Genomic DNA, 22,705 nt, shown 5'->3' with positions numbered 1-22,705 from the left:
GGTAGAAATTTGTCCTTTGGTCTGATGAGTCCAAATTTTAGATTTCTGGTTCTAACCGCTGTGTCTTTGTGAGACGCTGTGTGGGTGAAGATCTCCGTATGTGTATTTCCCACTGTAAAGCATGGAGGGGGAGGTGTTATGGTGCGGGGGTGCTTTGCTGGTGATACTGTCAGCATGGCTACCACAGCATTCTGCAGCAATACGCCATCCCATCGGGTTTGGGCTTAGTGGGACTATCATTTGTTTTGCAACAGGACAATGACCTAACAAACCTCCGGGCTGTGTAAGGGCTATTTGTCCAATGAGAGTGATGGTGTGCTGCATCAGATGACCTGTCCTCCACAAGAGTGAAGAAAAAGCAGTCAAGAAGTGCTCAGCATATGTGGGAACTTCTTCAAAACTGTTGGAAAAGCATTCCAGGTGAAGCTGGTTGAGAGAATGCCAAGAGTGCAAAGCTGTCATCAAGGCAAAGGGTGGCTATTTGAAGAATATCAAATATATTTTGATTTTTTGGTTTCAACATGATTCCATGTGTTATTCCATAGTTGTCTTCCCTATTATTCTACAATGTGGAAAATAGTAAAAATAAAGAAAAACCCTTGAATGAGTAGGTGTGTAAAAGCTTTTGACTGGTAGTGTAAGTAAACCAGCCTCCAAATACAAAAATAACTGCAGTGACTAATGACCATTTTATTTGTATGATGAGTCCATCATCACAAATACACGATTCAAGATGTAAAACCATTACTTTGACTTTCATTTTTCAATATTTAATTACCTTATAAAGTATGTATATGGCATGTTAACAGAACATGTGTCATGAAACTGGAGTCATTTAGGCTACCTCATATCACCTAGAAGTTGTTTTCATGCCAATTAACTCATTTGTTTCATACACTACTCATTTAGCATATATGGGGCAAAAACAAACTGTTCAAGCATTGGGAGTATTGATGAGACTTATTGATCTGCAATGCATAGGCCAATAGGGCCCTGATTTTTTGAGTAGGTAGAAATGTCCTCTTAACACTGATGCAAGGTCAGATATTGCTCTTCACCCTTATGGTTAGGGTAAAGAGAGGGGGAGGGGGTCATCTGATCTTAGATCTGTGGTCCAGGACAAATTCTACCTCAAGCAATTTTCTAAGTCTTAGACATTCCACACAAGACAAAGCATAGTTACATAATCAAAAAATCTCAAAATCAGCAGCCTAAATAAAAAAATTAAAACAAAATAAAATAAAATCTGAATGTACACTTTTGGAATTACAGTAACACTGCAATCTAGGTATGTACACAGAGCACAATGGATGATAAGGACACAATGACAGTTCATGGAATTACTCAGAAGAAGATAGCAATAACCAATGAAATGGCAACAAATGTTTACTACATAAATAAATCATCATAAGGCCTAATGAGAAAGACAATCCTGCACAGTCCTTTAATCGAGGAGTCCAATTGTCTTGTCCCTTTTGTATTCGCTGTTGAGTATCCTGGTCATGGAGTAGGGACAAAACAGGGACAGAAACTGGGGGGGGACTTGAGATGGGGCGGGAAGAGATGAAACTAGAACGAAAGGACTGGGGACAGCCTTCGCAACAGACAGTCAGGCTCGCCCTGTCCAGGTGTGTGTACGTGTGTAGCAGTGTGACTCAGATGACGTTGAGGTGGCTGTTGCTAAGCGACGAGGGGCAGAGGTTGAAGGGCCTGTCCTGTGTCATACTGTGGAGAGATCGGAGTACAGCATCGGGCATGTGGTCGGCGATCATCCTAGGACTGATGAGAACACTCCGGAATGCTGTCTCACTGGACCACTCCGCCCGGTAACGCACCTGGGAAAAACAGGACCTGAAGAAGCGATGAAGGAGGGAAGGAAGGGAAAGAAAAAGTAGAGGACAAAAACTTTGGTCAATGACAAAGGCAGACATGGGTGTAATGTATTTTGTGTTTGTGCCACACACCTCCGCGATGGGCCGTCCTCTGTAATGTGCAGTATACGTCCCGGTAAATAAAGTGGCAGGTGGGCGCAGTGTACCGGCGAGTCCTCAGAAGCCAGGCTTTGATAGGATGAGGAGCCACGAATCAGCAGTGTCTCCTCCCCCAGGAGCGGCTGGCTAAGTTCCTCCTCCCGCCTGTCCATCTCAGTAGGGAAGTCATCAGGATCTCCCCCAAACAACTCATACCAACAGCCCTGGAGTAGGATACGGTACTGAGGGAGAGGGAAAAGGAGAGGGGGAGAGAGAGAAGTCATAAGGGTCCCAAGTTAGGATTCTGCCCAACTTATTTGATTAATTTACTCAATTTTGGATTTGAATTTGAATGTTCTCACCTTGGGCTTATTGCAATTAGAAACCATTTTTAATATTCTCCTTTTCAAGTCCTCCATGTTGGGATAACTCAACCTGAGAGAGATGGAAGTGGAGGAGAGAGGAAAAATTTATGAAATCTGTGCATTCACCAAAACACAGAACAAGCACTTGAACTCTAACTCAGAGAGGAGAGCGAGAGGGAGAGAGAAGAGAGTGAGAGGGCAGGAGAGTTGCTCTCATTTTCTGTGTGCCTGTAATAAGGGGGCAGATCCTAAATATAGCGTCTCCATCGTTCAGAGTCAGGAATAGCCTCTACACCACAGCACTTTCACATTCACATTCAGACTCAGAAACCAGGACTTTCCACTTGAGTTGACACACTGACACATGAATAAAACAAGAGTTTCCGAATCCCTATCCTGGTCCACTGTGTGTACTAGTATAATAATGTGTAATACTGAGAAACTCATTAATAGAACACAGTTTGTTTCAGGGTAAACTTTTGTCTGAGATAAACATGGGAGTACAGAGCACATGACAGGAGGAGGGGGGCATCTCAGTCTAAAGTGGCTCCTCTCCTCACCTTGGCACCAAGTCCTTCCCCAATACCACAGACACCACAAAGTCTTTGGAATATTCCGCCAGGGCTTTACTGCAGAGGGAGCACAAAGGGAAATTAATCGGAATAATACTATGTACATTACACAAACTTAAATCCTCACTTGACATAATGCTAAACATTAATTATTTGAATGTGTGTTGGTACCTCATGAGTCCCCCTGGTGGAGAGAAGGCGTAACACTGTAGGGTGGGGAAGGAGCTACGTAATAGAATGGCCAGAAGAGAGGCTGTACCCCCTCCAAGACTGTGGCCTGTGATGACTAGCTTGTACTCCTGAAAACACACACACACAGTTAGTGCTTCTAAGGTTACAACGAATGTACTTTGTCGGAGAGAGGACAGGTAAGGAGACTTACAGGTGCGATGGTAAAAGCCTGGTTTAGAATGCCATCGTTGAGGAGTTTCTTATAGATGTAGCCGGCTGCCTGAGACATGCCCTGTGAAACACAGAGGTTACAGCTCCCATCTACAAATAAAGAATGTTCTGATAGAAATACATAGACATGTACATTCAATAGATGAAGTAATGTGATTATTCTATCCACCTTGTGAGCATAGCATGTTCCTGACACTCCCTCTACTGGGAGGTTCTCACAGTCTGCAGACAGGTCAGTCAGCAAATCCTACACAGAAATGTACATGAACGAGTGAGTGAGAAATTTAGATAGATAGATAGATAGATAGATAGATAGATAGATAGATAGATAGATAGATAGATAGATAGATAGATAGATAGATAGATAGATAGATAGATAGATAGATAGATAGATAGATAGATAGATAGATAGATAGATAGATAGATTGATAGATTGATAGATTGATTGGTGGAACGGAGTGATGGAGTCTCACCCGGAGTGACAGTGTTCCTCTGATAGCCACCAGTACTGCCTCTCTCTTATGGTCCAGAGCCACAAAGAATGGAATTTCATAGATCTGGAACACACAGGGTTGCATTTCATCAGTAGAGAATTCAGTACTGGCCAAAGGTTGCAAACTAATGGGGAATAGGATCTCACTTGAGATTTGCCCTGAGTCGAAGTACCTGGTTGTGAAAGCTAACGTAGATGAAGTCTCTGTACTGTAGGCCGGTGCTGTGGAGGATGGAGGAGAAATGGCAACCCATGTTGTCTCCTCCGACAATGTCATACTCAGCAGACTGGGTCTTACAGCTGAAACACACAGTAGACGGGCATATAAGTATTTACAGTGCATATGTAGGAATGCTTGTGTTTTTGTTTATGTAGTTATGTAGGTGGTGGCCACTCCTCTAGATATTGCTGTTAACAAAGTGGCCAAATTACTTTCACACCCCGGCTCAAACATCGAGAAGGATGAGCACGTTAAATTAGAGGTGTAACAGTCTTACCAGTCCCCGCTGAGTTTGCAGGCTCCAGTGAGTGGGTTGGAGTAGACATACATGGGCCAGCCATACGCTGCTATAGCAAATTGCATACAGTGGGCTGCCTTCTCCAGCTCTGCCTCAAGATCCTCTGCCTGCAGAGCAAACACACACAAATTGTAATTGATTAATTTAATGGACGCACTGATTATTTTTGGATGGATTGACAGACTTATTGACTGACTCCAGTACTTACGATCGGTGATGAGGGGCTGTGAGACAGGACTTCGTCTGGATCCCTACACTGCTCCTTCTTATCCTGCTCCTGATGTAGCAGAGCCAGACCCACTGCGATGTCACTGGGAACCAGGTCTGTATCCTAACACACAATGAAAACATGATTAGTTTTAAAAAAAGTCTCACACTGACCAACAAGATGTACACAGACACACCCTGTTTCCCTTACTCACCGAGAAGAATCCGCTGACAAGCTGAGCTATGCTGGAGAACGCAGCTCTGTGGCTCTCATCCTGAGGCAGGCAGCAGCAGAGCAGCCTTAGCCTGCTCTCCCACACCCTGACAGCCACAGAGCGGGCGGTGGACAGAAGCTGGGAGCCCTCACTGCTCTCCAGGTCCCTTACCCCTAGCTGCTCCTGGGACGGAGGCCCAGGAAGGCAGCTGCCCAGTGGGTCGAACACAAACAGCACTCCCACCCCTGTGGACAGCAGCAAGATCCAACTGCCAGGGAGGGAGAGGAATGTAAACACAATGTAAACTGCCAATGTACTGTATATTCAGGTAGGATGTAGGCCTATATGGGCGATACCTCACAAAACAGGACCGTGGTGTTTTGGATTTTCAATAAATGTAATCTATAGAAGGGTCCTTTGGAGGAAGGATTGTTGACATAGACTGACCAGGTGAATCCAGGTGAAAGCTATGCTTGTAGTCCATGCCCGGATGAATTGAGACTGTTCTGGAGGGCAAAAGGCCATGCACCTAAATATTAGGAATTGTATTAGAGAGGCGCACAATTGGCTCAGCGACGTCCGGTCTAGATGAAAGTTTGGCCGGGGTAGGCCGTCATTCTAAAAAATAAAAAAAAGTTCTTAACTGACTTGCCTAATTAAATAAAAGGTTAAATAAATAAAATATTTAGAGATGTCAAATTAATGGGCTGCTGCACAGTCACTATGGGAGCTCTTTCTAGGGTGCCAGGTTAAGTTGTGCATAAGAGACTTTAAATCTCTAAATATGGTTCAATTAGTAAGAAATCTTATTATTGAACAAATCTGTGAGTTTATTTGAATTATCTTGCCATATCTAAATAATGTATACAACGCTACTTTCCATTATGTATTACTATACTGAACAAAAATGATAAACAACCATTTCAAATATTTTTCTGAGTTACAGTTCATTTAAGGAAACCAGCCCTAATTTATGGATTTCACATGACTGGGAATAAAGATATGCATCTGTTGGTCACAGAAACCTTAAAAAAAAGGTAGGGGCGTGGATCAGAAAACCAGTCAGTATCTGGTGTGACCACCATTTGTCTCATGCAGCGCGACATCTCCTTCACATAGAGATTATCAGGCTGTTGATTGTGGCCTGTGGAATGTTGTTCCACTCCTCTTCAATGGCTGTGAGAAGTTGCTGGATATTTGTGGAAACATCCCAAACATGCTCAATGAGTGACATGTCTGGTGAGTATGCAGGCCACGGAAGAACAGACTTGTTCAGATTCCAGGAATTGTGTACAGATCCTTCCAACATGGGGCCCATGCATTATCATGCTGAAACATGAGGTGATGGCCGCGGATGAATGGCACGACAATGGGCATTCGAATTGCCATCTATAAAATGCAATTGTGTTCGTTGTACATAGCTTATACCTGCCCATACCATAACCCCATCGCCACCATGGGTCACTCTGTTCACAACCTTTGACATCAGCAAAGTGCTCGCCCCCACACGACACAATACATGTGGTCTGCAGTTGCGAGGTCGGTTGGATGTACTGCCAAATTCTCAAAAACAACATTGGATGCAGTTTATGGTAGAGAAACGAACATCACACTCCTGCAGTCAGCATGCCAATTGCACGATTAATCAAAACTGGAGACATCGTGGCATTGTGTTGTGACAAAACTGCACATTTTAAAGTGATCTTTTATTGTCCCCAGCAGTAGGTGCACCTGTGTAATGTTCATGCTGTTTAATCAGCTCATTGATATGCCCCACCTGTCAGCTAGATAGATTATCTTGGCAAAGGAGAAATGCTCACTAACAGGGATATAAACAAATTTGTGCACAATATTTGAGAGAAATACACTTTGTTTGTATGGAAAATGTCAGGGATCTTTTATTTCATCTCATGAAACATGGGACCAACACTTTACATGATGCGTTTAAGGGTCTCTTTATAAAAGCTGCTGGTCACACACCAATAAACGAATTTGACAGTCCAACTATCCCTTAAATAACGGCCAACCGTTGTCACTGTTGATATCCTATGGCGGGTCATGATTCGTTGAAGTTAACAGAAGTGGTTTGTTCCCTTTTCAGTGATGGCAGCCTCCCGAAATCAACATCCTCCATTCCAAAATATAAATAGAAGCCTTCTACAAATTCTCATCTAACCAAACATGTATAGGTAACTCCGTGTGGCTACACCAAACGTTTGCCTGTTCTATTGATTTCAGAGTGGTATTGATGGAAGTGATTTTTTTTAAATGTAAGTGTTACACCAAAAATGATCCTCTAACCAGTGACGTACAAATTATTCCCAGATTCTGGTGTGTTTTTTTTTAGCTGTGTTAGTTAACAGGATGTGCAACCTCATATCCCCCCACTCGAACAATTAATTTCAAAGTGATAATCGATAGGATTAATTGACAAAACAGTGTTGTGTTTCCCTTTCTGTTTTTGTGACCCTGTATCCAGAGGTGGAATTTATGTATTTAACGAGGCAAGTCAGTTAAGAACTAATTCTTCTTTACAATGACGGCCTAGGAACAGTGGGTTAACTGCCTTGTTCAAGAGCAGAACGACAGATTTTAACCTTGTCAGCTTGAGGATTCAATTTAGCAACCTTTCGGTTACTGGCCCAACGCTCAAACCAAAAGTGGAAAGAGTACCCAATTGTCATACTTGAGTAAGAGTAAAGATAGCTTAATAAAAAAATTACTCAAGTAAAAGTACCCAGTACCCAGTAAAATACTACTTCAGTAAAAGTCTGAAAGTATTTAGTTTTAAATATACTTAGTACCAAAAGTAAATGTAATTGCTAAAATATACTTAAGTATTGAAAGTAAAAGTATACATAACTTCCAATTCCCTATATTAAGCAAACCTGACGGCACCATTTTCTTATTTTTTAATGTACGGAGAGCTAGGGGCACAACACAATTTACAAATGAAGCATTTGCGTTCAGTGAGTCCGCCAGATCAAAGGCAGTAGGGATGACCAGGTATGTTCTCTTGATAAGTGCGTGAATTGGACCATTTTCCTGTCCTGCTAGCCACTCAAAATGAAACGAGAACTTTTGGGTGTCAGGGAAAATGTATGGAGTAAAAAGTTTATTCTTTTCTTTCGGAATATATTGAAGTAAAAGTTGTCAAAAATATAAATAGTAAAGTAAAGTACAGATACCCCCAAAAAACTACTTAAGTAGTACTTTAAAAGTATTTTTACACCACTGCCGTATCAAAATGCAACATTTCAAAATGTAACTGACTGTTCTGCAGGTTGTCCTCTCACTAGTGATGTATTTTTTATTTTTTTATTCGTTGTGGTAGTTTCAACAGCGCATCCCCACTAACTGATGAGTGATTTTTACCATTTGTCAAAACAAAATGATTGTGTCCAGTTTATATGCTGCTCGTTAGAAAAAATACAAGTAATATGATTGCATGTGTAGATAGAATACTTTAGGTTTTCAATATAGCACATAACTCTTTCTGAATATCGTTTATTGATTTGGACATTAAAACTGTGTTTTGACATTGGGCTATTATCAATATGTCTTGTTAACAAGAAGCAGCAAAAGCATCATTTTCAACTTAAGTTTCAGGAATATAAATAGAACTTTCAACATACATTTCCAATGGTATTGTACTTAATCTGGTATAAACTGCTGAATGAGTAAAAACGTCCTGTGATTGATTAATTTTTATGATATACCATAAAAATTGCCAAAACAGGTTATTCCCTGCCTAAAATATTTGAAGTTTGTATCTTAAAGCATTATTGAGAAATAATTAATTTGATTTACCCAGGCCTCCTTAAGACATAATAGCATAATGTTTCATCTGTATGTGCTACAAAGCAAAAATATGTGTCATGAAGCTTTAACGCTTGCTCTGTAATATGAGTAGTATTTTGATTTTAAATGAATATTGAAGAATATTCCATTCTTAGATTGGCACATTTTTAAATATATTGTTAAACATAACATACTCTACAGGCATATCAAAGTTCCAGAGTGGGATCTCTACTAGATGTAGAGTTATGATCCAATTTATAAATTTTACCATAGCCAATTTTCTCAATTTTTTAAAGTTAAAATAAACAAATAAATAACTTCAGGAGTGGATCAGCTTTAAAATTGTGGATAGATTGTTGCTTCCATCAATGTAATTGTCCGCATCAATTCCAATGTCCCATATATTTTTGGGGTAAATATATACACTACCGTACATTTGGAAATGTCCTCGTTTTTGAAAGAACAGCACATTTTTTGTCCATTAAAATAACATCAAATTAATTAGAAATACAGTGTAGACATGGTTAATGTTGTAAATTACTATTGTAGTTTGAAATGGCTGATTTTTGAAAATGGAATATCTACATAGGGGTACAGAGGCCCATTATCAGCAACCATCACTCCTGTGTTCCAACGGCACATTGAGTTAGCTAATTCAAGTTGATCATTTTAAAAGGCCAATTGATAATTAGAAAACCCCTTTGCAATTATGTTAGCACAGCTGAAAACTGCTGATTAAAGAAACAATAAAACTGGCCTTCTTTAGACTAGTTGAGTAACTGGAGCGTCAGCATTTCTGGGTTCAATTACAGGCTCAAAATGGCCAGAAACAAAGAACGTTCCTTCTGAAACTTGTCAGTCTATTCTTGTTCTGAGAAATGAAGGCTATTCCATGCAAGAAATTGCTAAGAAACTGAAGTACAACGCCGTGACCTACTACCTTCACAGAACAGTGCAAACTGGCTCTAACCAGAATAGAAAGAGTGGGAGGCCCCGGTGCACAACTGAGCAAGAGGACAAGTTCATTAGTGTGTCTAGTTTGAGAAACAGCTGCCTCACAAGTCCTCAACTGGCAGCTTCATTCAATTGTACCCGCAAAACACCAGACTCCATTTTGCTCCTGCCTTCCTATAGGCAGAAACTCAAACAGGATGTAGCCGGCATAAGGACTATTCAACGCTGGTCTGACCAATCGGAATCCACACTTCAAGATTGTTTTGATCAAGCGGACTGGGACATGTTCCGGGTAGCTTCAGAGAATAATATCGACATATACACCGATTCGGTGGGTGAGTTTATAAGGAAGTACACAGGAGATGTTGTACCCACTGACAACTACAAACTACCTTAACCAGAAATTGTAGATATACGGCAGCATACGGAAAGAATTGAAAGCGTGAACAATCGCATTTAACCATGGAAAGGTGACTGGGAATATGGCAAATACAGAACAGCGTAGTTATTCCCTCCGCAAGGCAATCAAACAAGCAAAATGTCAGTATAGAGGCAAAGTGGAGTCGCAATTCAGCAGCTCAGACACAAGACGTATGTGGCAAGGTCTACAGACAATCACGGACACGACGTCTTGCTTCCAGACAAACTAAGCACCTTCTTTGCCCGCTTTGAGGATAATATAGTGCCAACGACGCAGCCCGCTACCAAGGACTGTGGGCTCTCCTAGTCTGTGGCCGACGTAAGACATTTAAACTTGTTAACCCTCGCAAGGCCGCCCCCAGGTGGTGAGGGTAGGAAACATCTCCACTTCGCTGATCCTCAACACTGGGGCCCCACAAGGGTGCACGCTCAGCCCCCTCCTGTACTCCCTGTTCACCCATGACTGCGTGACTATGCACGTCTCCAACTCAATCATCAAGTTTGCAGACGACACTACAGTGGTAGGCTTGATTACCAACAACGACGACGAGAAAGCCTTCAGGGAGGTGACGAGGGCCCTCAGAGTGTGGTGTCAGGAAAACAACCTCTCACTCAACGTCAACAAAACAAAGGAGATGATCATGGACTTCAGGAAACAGCAGAGGGAGCAGCCCCCTATCTACATCAACGGGACAGTAGTGGAGAAGGTGAAAAGTTCCTCGGCGTAAACACCACAGACAAACTGAAATGGTTAACCAACACAGACAGTGTGGTGAAGAAAGTGCAACAGCTGAGCACGCACCCTTGTGGGGCCCCAGTGTTGAGGATCAGCAAAGTGAAGATGTTGTTTCCTACCGTCATAGGGCAGCGCACAGGGTTTGGCCGGGGAAGGCCATCATTGTCAATGAGAATTTGTTCTTAACTGACTTGCCAAGTTAAAGGTTAAATTATTTTTTATTTTTTATAATTCAACCTCAGGAGGCTGAAGAAATTTGGCTTGTCACTTAACTTCTTGGTGACGGGACAGTATTTTCACGTCCGGATGAAATGCATGCCCAAATTCAACTGCCTTCTACTTATCCCCAGAAGATAAGATATGCATATTATTAGTAGATTTGGATAGAAAACACTGAAGTTTCTAAAACTGTTTGAATCATGTCTGAGTATAACAGAACTTATTTAGCAGGCAAAACCCCAAGGACAAACCATTCAGATTTTTTTTTGAGGTCACTCTTTTCAATGGGTTCTCATTCCTATCGCTTCCACTGGATGTCAAGTCTTTAGAAATAAGTTAAGGTTATTCCTTTGTGTAATGAAGAAGTACGGCCATCTTGAACGAGGGTCACTTGAAGTGTACTGTTAGATAGAGGCGCGTGACCAGAAAGCATGCTACAGTTTGTTTCCTTCCTGTATTGAACACAGATCATCCAGTCTTCAATTTTATTGATTATTTACATAAAAAAAATACCTAAAGTTGTATTACAAAAGTAGTTTGAAATGTTTTGGCAAAGTTTACAGGTAACTTTTGAGATATTTTGTAGTCACGTTGCTCTAATTGGAACCAGTGTTTTTCTGGATCAAACGCGCCAAATAAATAAATGGACATTTTGGATATATAGACAGAATTAATCAAACAAAAAGGGCCATTTGTGATGTTTATGGGACATTTTTTTTTAAAGAAGCTCGTCAAAGACATTAATTATATTTTTATTTCTACGTTTTGTGTCGCGCCTGCAGGGTTGAAATATGTTCTCTCTTTTGTTTACAGAGGTGCTATCCTCAGATAATAGCATCGTTTGCTTTCGCGGGAAAAAGCCTTTTTGAAATCTGACATGTTGGCTGGATTCACAATAAGTGTAGCTTTAATTTGCTGTCTTGCATGTGTGATTTAATGACGACACTACAGTTTAATTAAACTAAGTTTACTAAGTTTAAACTAAGTTTAATTTTTATAGTAATTTATTAAAATTTGGCAGTCTGCATTTTCCCTGGCTTTTCAACGTCCCAGAGAGGTTAAAACCCTCAAACTTATACAGATGCACAATTGAGAGCATGTCAGGCTGTATCACCGCCTGGTACGGCAACAACCACAACCGCAGGGCTCTCCAGAGGGTGGTGCGGTCTGCAGAGCGCATCACCGGGAGCAAATTACCTGCCCTCCAGGACACCTACAGCACCCAATGTCACAGGAAGTCCAAAAAGATCATTAAGGACAACCACCCGAACCACTGCCTGTTCACCCCGCTTACCATCCAGAAGGCGAGGTCAGTCCAGGTGCATCAAAGTTGGGACCGAGAGACTGAAAAAAAGCTTCCTTCCCATAAGACTGTTAAACAGCCACCACTAACACAGAGAGGCTGCTGCCTAGATACAGACTTGAAATCATTGACCACTTTAATAACATTAACATACAGTTGAAGTCAGACGTTCACATTCCCAGTGGGTCAGAAATGTACATATACTTAATTAGTATTTGGTAGCATTGCCTTTAAAATGTTTAACTTGGGTCAAACATTTTGGGTAGCCTTCCTCCTAACAGAGCTGGCCCATTCCTCCTGACAGAGCTGGTGTAACGGAGTCAGGTTTGTAGGCTTGCTCGCACATGCCTTTTCAGTTCTGCCCATACATTTTCCGTGGTATTGAGGTCAGGGCTATGTGATGACCACTCCAATACCTTGACTTCGTTGTCCTTAAGCCATTTTGCCACAACTTTGGAAGTATGCTGGGGGTCATTGTCCATTTGGAAGACCCATTTGTGACCAAGCTTTAACTTCCTGACTGACGTCTTGAGATGTTGCTTCAATATATCCACAATTTTCCTACCTCATGATGCCATCTATTTTGTGAAGTGCACCAGTCCCTCCTGCAGCAAAGCACCCACCCAACATGATGCTGCCACCCCCGTGCTTCACGGTTGGGATGGTGTTCTTCGGCTTGCAGGCCTCCCCCTTTCTCCTCCAAACATAACGATGGGCTTTACAGCCAAACAGATCTATTTTTGTTTCATCAGACCAGAGGACATCTCTCCAAAAAGTACGATCTTTGTCCCCATGTGCAGTTGCAAACCACAGTCTGGCTTTTTTATGGCCGTTTTGGAGCAGTGGCTTCTTCCTTGCAGAGCGGCCTTTCTGGTTATTTCGATATAGGACTCGTTTTACTGTGGATATAGATACTTTTGAACCTGTTTCTTCCAGCATCTTCACAAGGGCCATTGCTGTTGTTCTGAAATTGATTTGCACTTTTCACACCAAAGTACGTTCATCTCTAGGAGACAGAATGTGTCGCCTTCCTGAGCGGTATGACGATTGCGTAGTCCTATGGAGTTTATACTTGCGTACTATTGTTTGTACAAATGAACGTGGTACCTTCAGGAAATTGCTCCCAAGGAGGAACAAGTCTTGAAGGTCTACAATTTTTTTCCTGAGGTCTTGGCTGATTTCAATTGATTTTCCCATGATGTCAAGCAAAGAGGCACTGAGTTCAAAGGTAGGCCCTGAAATACATCCACAGGTACACCTCCAATTGACTCAAATTATGTCAATTTGCCTATCAGAAGCTTCTAAAGCCATACCATAATTTTCTGGAATTTTCCAAGCTGTTTAAAGGCACAGTCATCTTAGTGTATGTACACTTCTGACCCACTGGGATTGTGATACAGTGAATTGGAAAAAATGACTTGTGTCATGCAAAGCAGATGTCCTAACTGACTTCCCAAAACTATAGTTAGTTAACAAGAAATTTGTGGAGTGGTTGAAAAATTAGTTTTAATGACTCCAACCTAAGTGTATGTAAACTTCCGACTTCAACTATCTTGCATTACTCATCTCATATGTATATACACTGTATTTTATACCATCTACTGCATCTTGCCTATGCTGCTCGGTCATTGGCTCATCCATACATGTATAAACTCAGCAAAAAAGAAACGTCCTCTGTCAACTGCGTTTATTTTCAGCAAACTTAACATGTGTAAATATTTGAATGAACATAAGACTCAACAACTGAACCAATCTGAACAAGTTCCACAGACATGTGACGAACAGAAATGGAATAATGTGTTCCTGAACAAAGGGGGGTCAAAATCAAAAGTAACAGTCAGTATTTGGTGTGGCCACCAGCTGCATTAAGTACTGCAGTGCATCTCCTCCTCATGGACTGCACCAGATTGCCAGGTCTTGCTGTGAGATGTTACCCCACTCTACCACCAACATTTCTGTGAGGAATGGCCCAAGCCCTCAATCTCCGATCCAACAGGTCCCAGACGTGCTCAATGGGATTGAGATCTGGCTCTTTGCTGGCCATGGCATAACACTGACATTCCTGTCTTGCAGGAAATCAGGCACAGAACGAGCAGTATGGCATTGTGATGCTGGAGGGTTATGTCAGGATGAGCCTGCAGGAAGGGTACCACATGAGGGAGGAAGATGTCTTCCCTGTAACGCACAGCGTTGAGATTGCCTGCAATGACAACAAGCTCAGCCCGATGATGCTGTGACACACCGCCCCAGACCACGATGAATCCTCCCCCTTTACATTTTTTTTAATTTTTTTTTTAAATAAAATGAAAATAAAAATCGATCCCGCTCCAGAGTACAGGCCTCGGTGTAACACTCATTCCTTCGACCATAAACGCGAATACGACGATCAACACCGGTGAGACAAAACCGCGACTCGTCAGTGAAGAGCACTTTTTGCCAGTCCTGTCTGGTCCAGTGACGGTGGGTTTGTGCCCATAGGTGATATTGTTGCCGGTGATGTCTGGTGAGGACTTGCCTTACAACAGGCCTACAAGCCCTCAGTCCAGCCTCTCTCAGCCTATTGCAAACAGTCAGTTGTTGTTGCCATCCTGTACCTGTCCCGCAGGTGTGATGTTTGAATGTACCGATCCTGTGCAGGTGTTGTTACACGAGGTCTGCCACTGCGAGGACGATCAGCTGTCCTTCCTGTCTCCCTCTGTAGCGCTGTCTTTGGCTTCTCACATTATGGACATTGCAATTTATTGCCCTGGCTACATCTGCAGTCCTCATGCCTCCTTGCAGCATGCCTAAGGCACGTACACACAGATGAGCGGGTACCCTGGGCATCTTTCTTTTGGTGTTTTTCGGAGTCGGTAGAAAGGCCTCTTTAGTGTCATAAGTTTTCATAACTGTGACCTTAATTGCCTACCGCCTGTAAGCTGTTAGTGTCTTAATGACCGTTTCACAGGCGCATGTTCATTAACTGTTTATGGTTCATTGAACAAGCATGGGAAACAGTGTTTAAACCCTTTACAATGAAGATCTGTGAAGTTATTTGGATTTTTACGAATTATCTTTGAAGGACAGGGTCCTGAAAATGGGGCGTTTCTTTTTTTGCTGAGTTTATGTATATATTCTTATTCCATTCTTTAGATGTGTGTATTAGGTAGTTGTTGTGGAATTGTTAGATTACTTGTTAGATATTGCTTCCCTGTTGGAACTAGAAGCAAAGCATTTTGCAAAACACTCACAATAACATCTGCTAACCATGTGTTGGTGACCAATGAAAATATGATTTGATACATGTAAAAGGAGGGCTGTGATTGCCTACTATACAAATGTCTCTGTATAAAAATGGGCCATAAAAACTAGCAGAAATCGCACTTTGATATGCTCGTAGAGTATATTATGTTCAACAATATGAAATATGTTCCTAATCAAAAATTTTATATTTTCAGTATTTATGTTTAGATTTTTCAATATCCATATATTAATATAAGGGTATTTATTGTTAATGAAATTTTTATATTTCTCATAATATAGAGAAAGTGGTAAAGCTTCATATGACACCAATTTTCCTTTGTAGCACATACAGATGAAACATTATGGAGTCAAAAAAGGTCCCTTCTATGGATTAAATTTAATGAAAATCCCCAAATTCATACCACAGTATACGTACAGGAAAAAGCATTCTTCCCACCCACCTGGCGACCACTGCTGCAATGACGGCCCCCACCTCAGCAGGCTCACAGCCCCGGCTGTCATCAGACACCCAGATGGCCCCCAGGATGGCCCAGATCAGCTCAGGGACGTACAGCATCGCCCGCACATACAACAGCACCGGGATGGAGCGTCGCGGGCCCGGGTTAGTGATGGTCCCTGGGGAAACAAAGACAATCAGAGATGTTGACAACGTAAAACTCTGAGTCATGGTGAAGAGGAGGATTGTCATATGTTATGATAACCAGACCTGTTGATTGCACTGAAAATATTACTAAAAGTGGTAAAAAAATAAATAATTTTAAACTAGAATATATATCACACCAATTCTAAACCCAGTGTATAATATAGTAAATTCATGTAAATTCCTTTCATCATGTCATAACAGTAAAAGTGTGCAAGGTTCACCTTGAGCGCTGACGTAGACGATGGCACATAAAGACAGGATGATGAAAGCCAACAGGACCAGTAAAACCACCAGGTAGCTGTGTAGAACTCTCCCACCTGAACAGTCAAACTTCCCCTTATGGAGAGTGTACAGAGCCAGCGTCCAGATCCACCTGTCGGGCAGTGAAGAGATACAGCATGATTGACTAGATTTTTTTTAGATCATTAAAACACATCAAAGCAATACCAGGGGTGTAATCATTAGTCCAAACACTTGCAAAACAGAACAAGTTTCTATTGGACAAATTCCGTTGGTACCCTCCCGTTTCTCTCCTTTTGTTTAACGTTTTGCAACATATTCGGCATAATGAATACACCCCAATAGAGGTCAGTGCAGCAACCTTTACCAGGTTGTGGGTTGGGCATAGCAGGGAGGATAGCGTTGTGTTATTCTTGCTTGTATAATAAATCAAAGTGAAATACAAACAATGAGAGAATACAACAAGGTGCGACTGAGTGTGGGATCTATGTAGCTACGACTACTGACAGCTACGTTTAAAGCTGTCATTTACTGCACGTGGAATGATATGACAAAAAGTTTTGCATCATCCCTCCCTTTGCTTTGGATATCGTTCCATTAATGTTGAGTTCACTTACCATAGAACCCTGACGAACAGCTCAAAAGAGCCGGAAAAGACCAGGTCGTCGCTTGCGATGCCCCATCGCCGACCAAACGCTATCATTCCAGGCATGACAAATAGCTACACTACAATCGCCGTCAGGAACGAGATAAATAACGTTACCTAGCTAGCTAACTTGACAACGTTCTGATTTGTTATCTTTCGGAGAAGCAATGCTACTTTAAGATGGCCATTTCGCAACACCTTCGATCGTGAAATTACTGTTATTGATGTAAAAGGGAAGGTCGTTACTTTGTTGCCATTTGCTTTCGTCGAATTTAGGCTAACGCGATTTGCTAGCTATTAGCTAGAACCTCTAGGCTAGCTAGCATTTCCCCTCAACAAGAGCCCATGCATAGCTAAATGACCGCACACTTGTTCACAATCTATTTGTAATGTCACGGATTTGTAAAATGTTTTTTTTTATTTTTATAAATCTAGATTATTTGGCTTCGTTGAATTCGATTTGCTACGTTATCTAGCAAGGAGTAGGCTAACGATACCGTTGTTATTGCGCACAACCTTCACCGGTCATTTAATTCCTGGTAAATTCCTGGAAGCCATCGTCAACAGCATTGGTTTACATATTTATCTGAGGAAAAACTTCCCAAAATAATTCATGTAGGTTGCAGGCTGCCAGTACAGAAGCAAACAAAGCTGCTCGAAATGTTTTGTTTTCTTCTAGTGATTGTGTCTATTTAAAAAAACCTGTCGAACGACGTGCTGTGAAAATAAAGTTCCGCTTCTCGTGTCGTTATCAGTTGCTTCCACTGTTTTGTGGTCTAGGCCAAGACAATTAAAAATACTTGATTGTAACACTACTATTGTTTTACAAAATATATAATATAGAATCAGATCATTGAATATAAGGCGACATTCTCTGTCCTTGTACTCTTGTCTTTAAGAGCTGTATTCAACACTGTTGACCATGATGTCCTTCTGGACAGTTTGGAGAGGTGGGTTGGCCTCTCCAGTCCAGTTCTAAATTGGTTTAGGAACTATTTAACCAGTTGAGATTTTGTCAACCTTGGTGAACACAACTCAAACAAAATACATATCACAGGTGGCGTTCCACAAGGTTAGATTTTTGGTCTGATACTGTTCAGTTTATGCATGTTACCCCTTGGCAGCATTATCAGAAAGCCCAGCATTGATTTTCACTGCTATGTAGACAATACACAACTTTTCATTTCTGTGTCACTAAAGGATTTTATCTCCACATATAATTAAGACTGTATTAGTGATTTAAATACAGAATCTGTGTGACTTTGTGTGAGCAGAACTGCATTGCCACATGCAGTAAATTAATGAAAACAGAGATTTTTGTTTTCGTAAAGAAATACTTACATGTCAAGACTCAGAAATGACTGCAAATTTAAAAACTCCATGCACACACTGTCTTTTCTCCCACACCAATTAACCAGTTTGGTCTCCAAAATCCATTTGCTCTCGCAACCGCTTATTTTATAATAGGGGAAATTCTAGCCAAAGAACATGGACTGTTGCAGTCTACTATAACACAATTGGCTAGGTTTTTTGACAAATCACAGCTTCACTGCTCTCTAACCAGATGTTTTACCAGAGAGATGAAAGAGTACAGTGAAAGGTGAACAATGGCTGATAATAAAGAAGTCAGCCTAAGTTTGATAGTTTTTCAGTAGAGAAACTAGCTTACCAACTAGCTAGCTAATCAACTATGATTTCAATATTAAAATAGGTAGTTATTTGAACTTCTGCTATTAAAGCCGCTATTGATGGGGCAATATAGGTTAATATCAGCTCACTAGAAAGCTAACGTTAGCAAGCTAACTAACCACAGAGTTTTTGTACCGTCTTTGAAACTAACTTTAGCTAGTTAGCTAATGTTTAACCAAAGCCAATGTGGTTTTGTTTTCTATATGATCTCTGGTTTAACTAAAAACATTGTAGTGAAGTCAAGGATGCCAGGGTTTAGTAAAGGAGTAGGACTTTGAAGACCAGCATGACTGAGTGGCAGAAGAGGGTGAGAACAGACAGGAAAGGGGGGTCAGTGATGGTCTATAACTAGGGTGGCTGGAGTCTTGACAATTTTTAAGGCCTTCCTCTGACACCGCCGGGTTCGACCTGGCCCGGGTATCCTGGAAGGATATTGACCTCATCTCATCAGTTGAGCATGCCTGGTCATTCTTTAAAAGTAACTTCCTCACATCTTAGATACGCATGCTCCGTTCAAAAAATGCAGAACTAAGAACAGATCTAGCCCTTGGTTCACTCCAGACCTGACTGCCCTCGACCAGCACAAAAACTTCCTGTGGCGGACTGCAATAGCATCGAATAGTCCCCGCAATATGCAACTGTTCAGGGAAGTCAGGAACCAATACACACAGTCAGTCAGGAAAGCAAAGGCCAGCTTTTTCAAGCAGAAATTTGCATCCTGTAGCTCTAAATCCAAAAAGTTCAGGGACACTGTAAAGTCCATGGAGAACAAGAGCACCTCCTCCCAGCTGCCCACTGCACTGAGGCTAGGTAACACGGTCACCACCGATAAATCCATGATAATCGAAAACTTCAACAAGCATTCCTCAACGGCTGGCCATGCCTTCCTCCTGGCTACTCCAACCTCGGCCAACAGCTCCCCCCTCTATTTCTGAAACTATCCACCGCCATTGTCGCAACCCCTATTACCAGCCTGTTCAACCTCTCTTTTATATCGTCTGAGATCCCCAAGGATTGGAAAGCTGCCACAGTCATCCCCCTCTTCAAAGGGGGAGACACCCTGGACCCAAACTGTTACAGACCTATATCCATCCTGCCCTGCCTATCTAAGGTCTTCGAAAGCCAAGTCAACAAACAGATCACTGACCATCTCGAATCCCACCATACCTTCTCCGCTGTGCAATCTGGTTTCCGAGCCGGTCACGGGTGCACCTCAGCCACGCTCAAGGTACTAAACGATATCATAACCGCCATCGATAAAAGATAGTACTGTGCAGCAGTCTTCATCAACCTGGCCAAAGCTTTCGACTCTGTCAATCACCATATTCTTATCGGCAGACTCAGTAGCCTCAGTTTTTCTAATGACTGCCTTGCCTGGTTCACCAACTACTTTGCAGACAGAGTTCAGTGTGTCAAATCGGAGGGCATGTTGTCCGGTCCTCTGGCAGTCTCTATGGGGGCGCCACAGGGTTCAATTCTCAGGCCAACTCTTTTCTCTGTATATATCAATGATGTTGTTCTTGCTGCGGGCAATTCCCTGATCCACCTCTACGCAGACAACACCATTCTGTATACTTCTGGCCCTTCCTTGGACACTGTGCTATCTAACCAAACGAGCTTCAATGCCATACAACACTCCTTCCGTGGCCGCCAACTGCTCTTAAACGCTAGTAAAACCAAATGCATGCTTTTCAACCGTTCGCTGCCTGCACCCACACGACCGACTAGCATCACCCCCCTGGATGAATATGTGGACATCTATAAGTACCTAGGAGTCTGGCTAGACTGTAAACTCTCCTTCCAGACTCATATCAAACATCTCCAATCTAAAATCAAATCTAGAGTCTGCTTTCTATTCCGCAACAAAGCCTCCTTCACTCACACCGCCAAACTTACCCTAGTAAAACTGACTATCCTACCGATCCTCGACTTCGGCGATGTCATCTACAAAATAGCTTCCAATACTCTACTCAGCAAACTGGATGCAGTTGATCACAGTGCCATCCGTTTTGTCACCAAAGCCCCATATACCACCCACCACTGCGACCTGTATGCTCTAATCGGCTGGCCCTCGCTACATATTTGTCGCCAGACCCACTGGCTCCAGGTCTTCTACAAGTCCATGCTAGGTAAAGCTCCGCCTTATCTCAGTTCACTGGTCACGATGGCAACATCCACCCGTAGCACGCGCTCCAGCAGGTGTATCTCACTGATCATTCCTAAAGCCAACATCTCATTTGGCCGCCTTTCCTTCCAGTTCTCTGCTGCCTGTGACTGGAACGAATTGCAAAAATCACTGAAGTTGGAGACTTTCATCTCCCTCACCAACTTCAAACATCTGCTATCTGAGCAGCTAACCGATCGCTGCAGCTGTACATAGTCCATCGGTATATAGCCCACCCAATTTACCTACCTCATCCCCATACTGTTTTTATTTATTTACTTTTCTGCTCTTTTGCACATCAGTATCTCTACCTGCACATTACCATCTGATCATTTATCACGCCAGTGTTAATCTGCTTAATTGTAATTATTCGCCTACCTCCTCATGCCTTTTGCACACAATGTATATACTCTTTTTTTCTACTGTGTTATTGACTTGTTTACTCCATGTGTAACTCTGTGTTGTTGTCTGTTCACACTGCTATGCTAGATCTTGGCCAGGTCGCAGTTGTAAATGATTACTTGTTCTCAACTAACCTACCTGGTTAAATAAAAGGTGGATGGCAGGAAGCTTGGCCCCAGTGACGTACACATTACCCTCTGTAGTGCTTTGCGGTCGGAGGCCAAGCAGTTACCATACCAGGCAGTGATGCAATCGGTGGTGCAGTTGTAGAACTTTGAGGATCTGAGGGCCCATGAGGAACTTGAAGCGCTCGACCTGCTCCACTACAGCCCCGCCGATGATACAGGCCCTCCTTTTCCTGTAGTCCACAATTATCTCCTTTGTCTTGATCACGTTGAGGGAGAGGTTGTTGTCCTGGAACCACACGGCCAGGTCTCGGACCTCCTCCCTATAGGCTGTCTCATCGTTGTCGGTGATCAGGCCTACCACTGTTGAGTCATCGGCAAATTTAATGATGGTGTTGGAGTCATGCTTGGCCATGCAGTCATGAGTGAAAAGGGAGTACAGGAGGGGACTGAGCACGCACCCCTGAGGTGCCCTCGTGTTGAGGATTAGAATGGCGGATGTGTTACCTACCTTACCACCTGAGGGCGGCCCATCAGGAAGTCCAGGATCCAGTTACAGAGGGAGGTGTTTTGTCCCAGGGTCCTTAGCTTAGTGATGAGATTTGGGGGGCAATATGGTGTCGAACGCTAAGTTGTAGTCAATGAACAGCATTCTCACATTTGGTGTTCCTTTTGTCCAGGTAGGAAAGGGCAGTGTGGAGTGCAATAGAGATTGTACCATCTGTGGATCTGTTGGGGCATTATGCAAATTGGGGTGGGTCTAGGGTTTCTTGGATAATGGTGTTGCTGTGGGCCATGACCAGCCTTTCAAAGCACTTCATGGCTACAGAAGTGAGTGCTACAGGGCAGTAGTCATTTAGGCAGGATACCTTAGTCCCTGTGCCCAACACTATGGTGGTCTGCTTGAAATATGTTGGTATTATAGACTGGGACAGGGAGAGGTTGAAAATGTCAGTGAAGACACTTGCCAGTTGGTCAACGCATGCTCAGAGTACACGTCCTGGTAATCCGTCTGGCCCTGTGGCCTTGTGAATGTTGACCTGTTTGAAGGTCTTACATCGGCTGCAGAGAGCGTGATCACAGTCATCCAGAACAGCTGATGCTCTCATGCATTTTTCAGTGTTACTTGCCTCAAAGCAAACATAGAAGTAATTTAGCTCGTCTGGTAGGCTCGTGTCACCAGGCAGCTCATGGCTGTGCTTCCATTTGTGGTCTATAATAGTTTGCATGCCCTGTCACATCCAACGAGCATCAGTCGGGGTAGTACAATGTGATCTTAGTCCTGTATTGACGCTTTGCCTGTTAATGGTTTGTCGGAGGGAATAGCGAGATTTCTTTTAAGCCTCCAGGTTAGAGTCCCATTCCTTGAAAGCGGCAG

At 42.5% G+C, this 22,705-nt stretch overlaps 1 protein-coding gene across 2 annotated transcripts; it reads right to left on the bottom strand.

The window, feature by feature from the left end:
• Positions 1–666: 666 nt before the first annotated feature.
• On the bottom strand, positions 667–18,410 carry LOC118403004 (diacylglycerol lipase-beta-like). 2 transcript variants are annotated; one of them, XM_035801436.1, is made up of 15 exons: positions 18,289–18,410; positions 16,283–16,434; positions 15,859–16,033; positions 4,743–5,010; positions 4,529–4,651; positions 4,300–4,427; positions 3,976–4,102; positions 3,783–3,866; positions 3,479–3,556; positions 3,290–3,370; positions 3,079–3,206; positions 2,896–2,964; positions 2,333–2,405; positions 1,965–2,212; positions 667–1,851 (listed from the first exon to the last, which is right to left on the bottom strand). In XM_035801436.1, the coding sequence occupies exons 1-15, from the start codon at positions 18,327–18,329 to the stop codon at positions 1,656–1,658; spliced, it is 1,971 nt and encodes a 656-aa protein (XP_035657329.1). In that variant the 5' UTR covers positions 18,330–18,410; the 3' UTR covers positions 667–1,655. The 2 variants fall into 2 exon arrangements, with proteins under 2 accessions (XP_035657329.1, XP_035657328.1); XM_035801435.2 differs by lacking the exon at positions 18,289–18,410 and adding an exon at positions 16,919–17,770.
• Positions 18,411–22,705: the final 4,295 nt, after the last annotated feature.

This window comes from Oncorhynchus keta, chromosome 24, assembly GCF_023373465.1.
Source record: "Oncorhynchus keta strain PuntledgeMale-10-30-2019 chromosome 24, Oket_V2, whole genome shotgun sequence".
Lineage (NCBI taxonomy): Eukaryota > Metazoa > Chordata > Actinopteri > Salmoniformes > Salmonidae > Oncorhynchus > Oncorhynchus keta.
This window is presented reverse-complemented; position numbering and strand designations above follow the sequence as displayed.

Excerpts from the sequence above, each read along its gene's own strand:
- LOC118403004 (XM_035801435.2), bottom strand. The coding sequence starts at position 17,013 with ATGCCTGGAATGATAGCGTTTGGTCGGCGATGGGGCATCGCAAGCGAC. Across the intron at positions 4,652-4,742 it reads TTGTCAGCGGATTCTTCTCG|GATACAGACCTGGTTCCCAG; the intron begins GTGAGTAAGGGA and ends ATTGTGTGTTAG. Across the intron at positions 2,406-2,895 it reads GGGAAGGACTTGGTGCCAAG|GTTGAGTTATCCCAACATGG; the intron begins GTGAGGAGAGGA and ends CATCTCTCTCAG.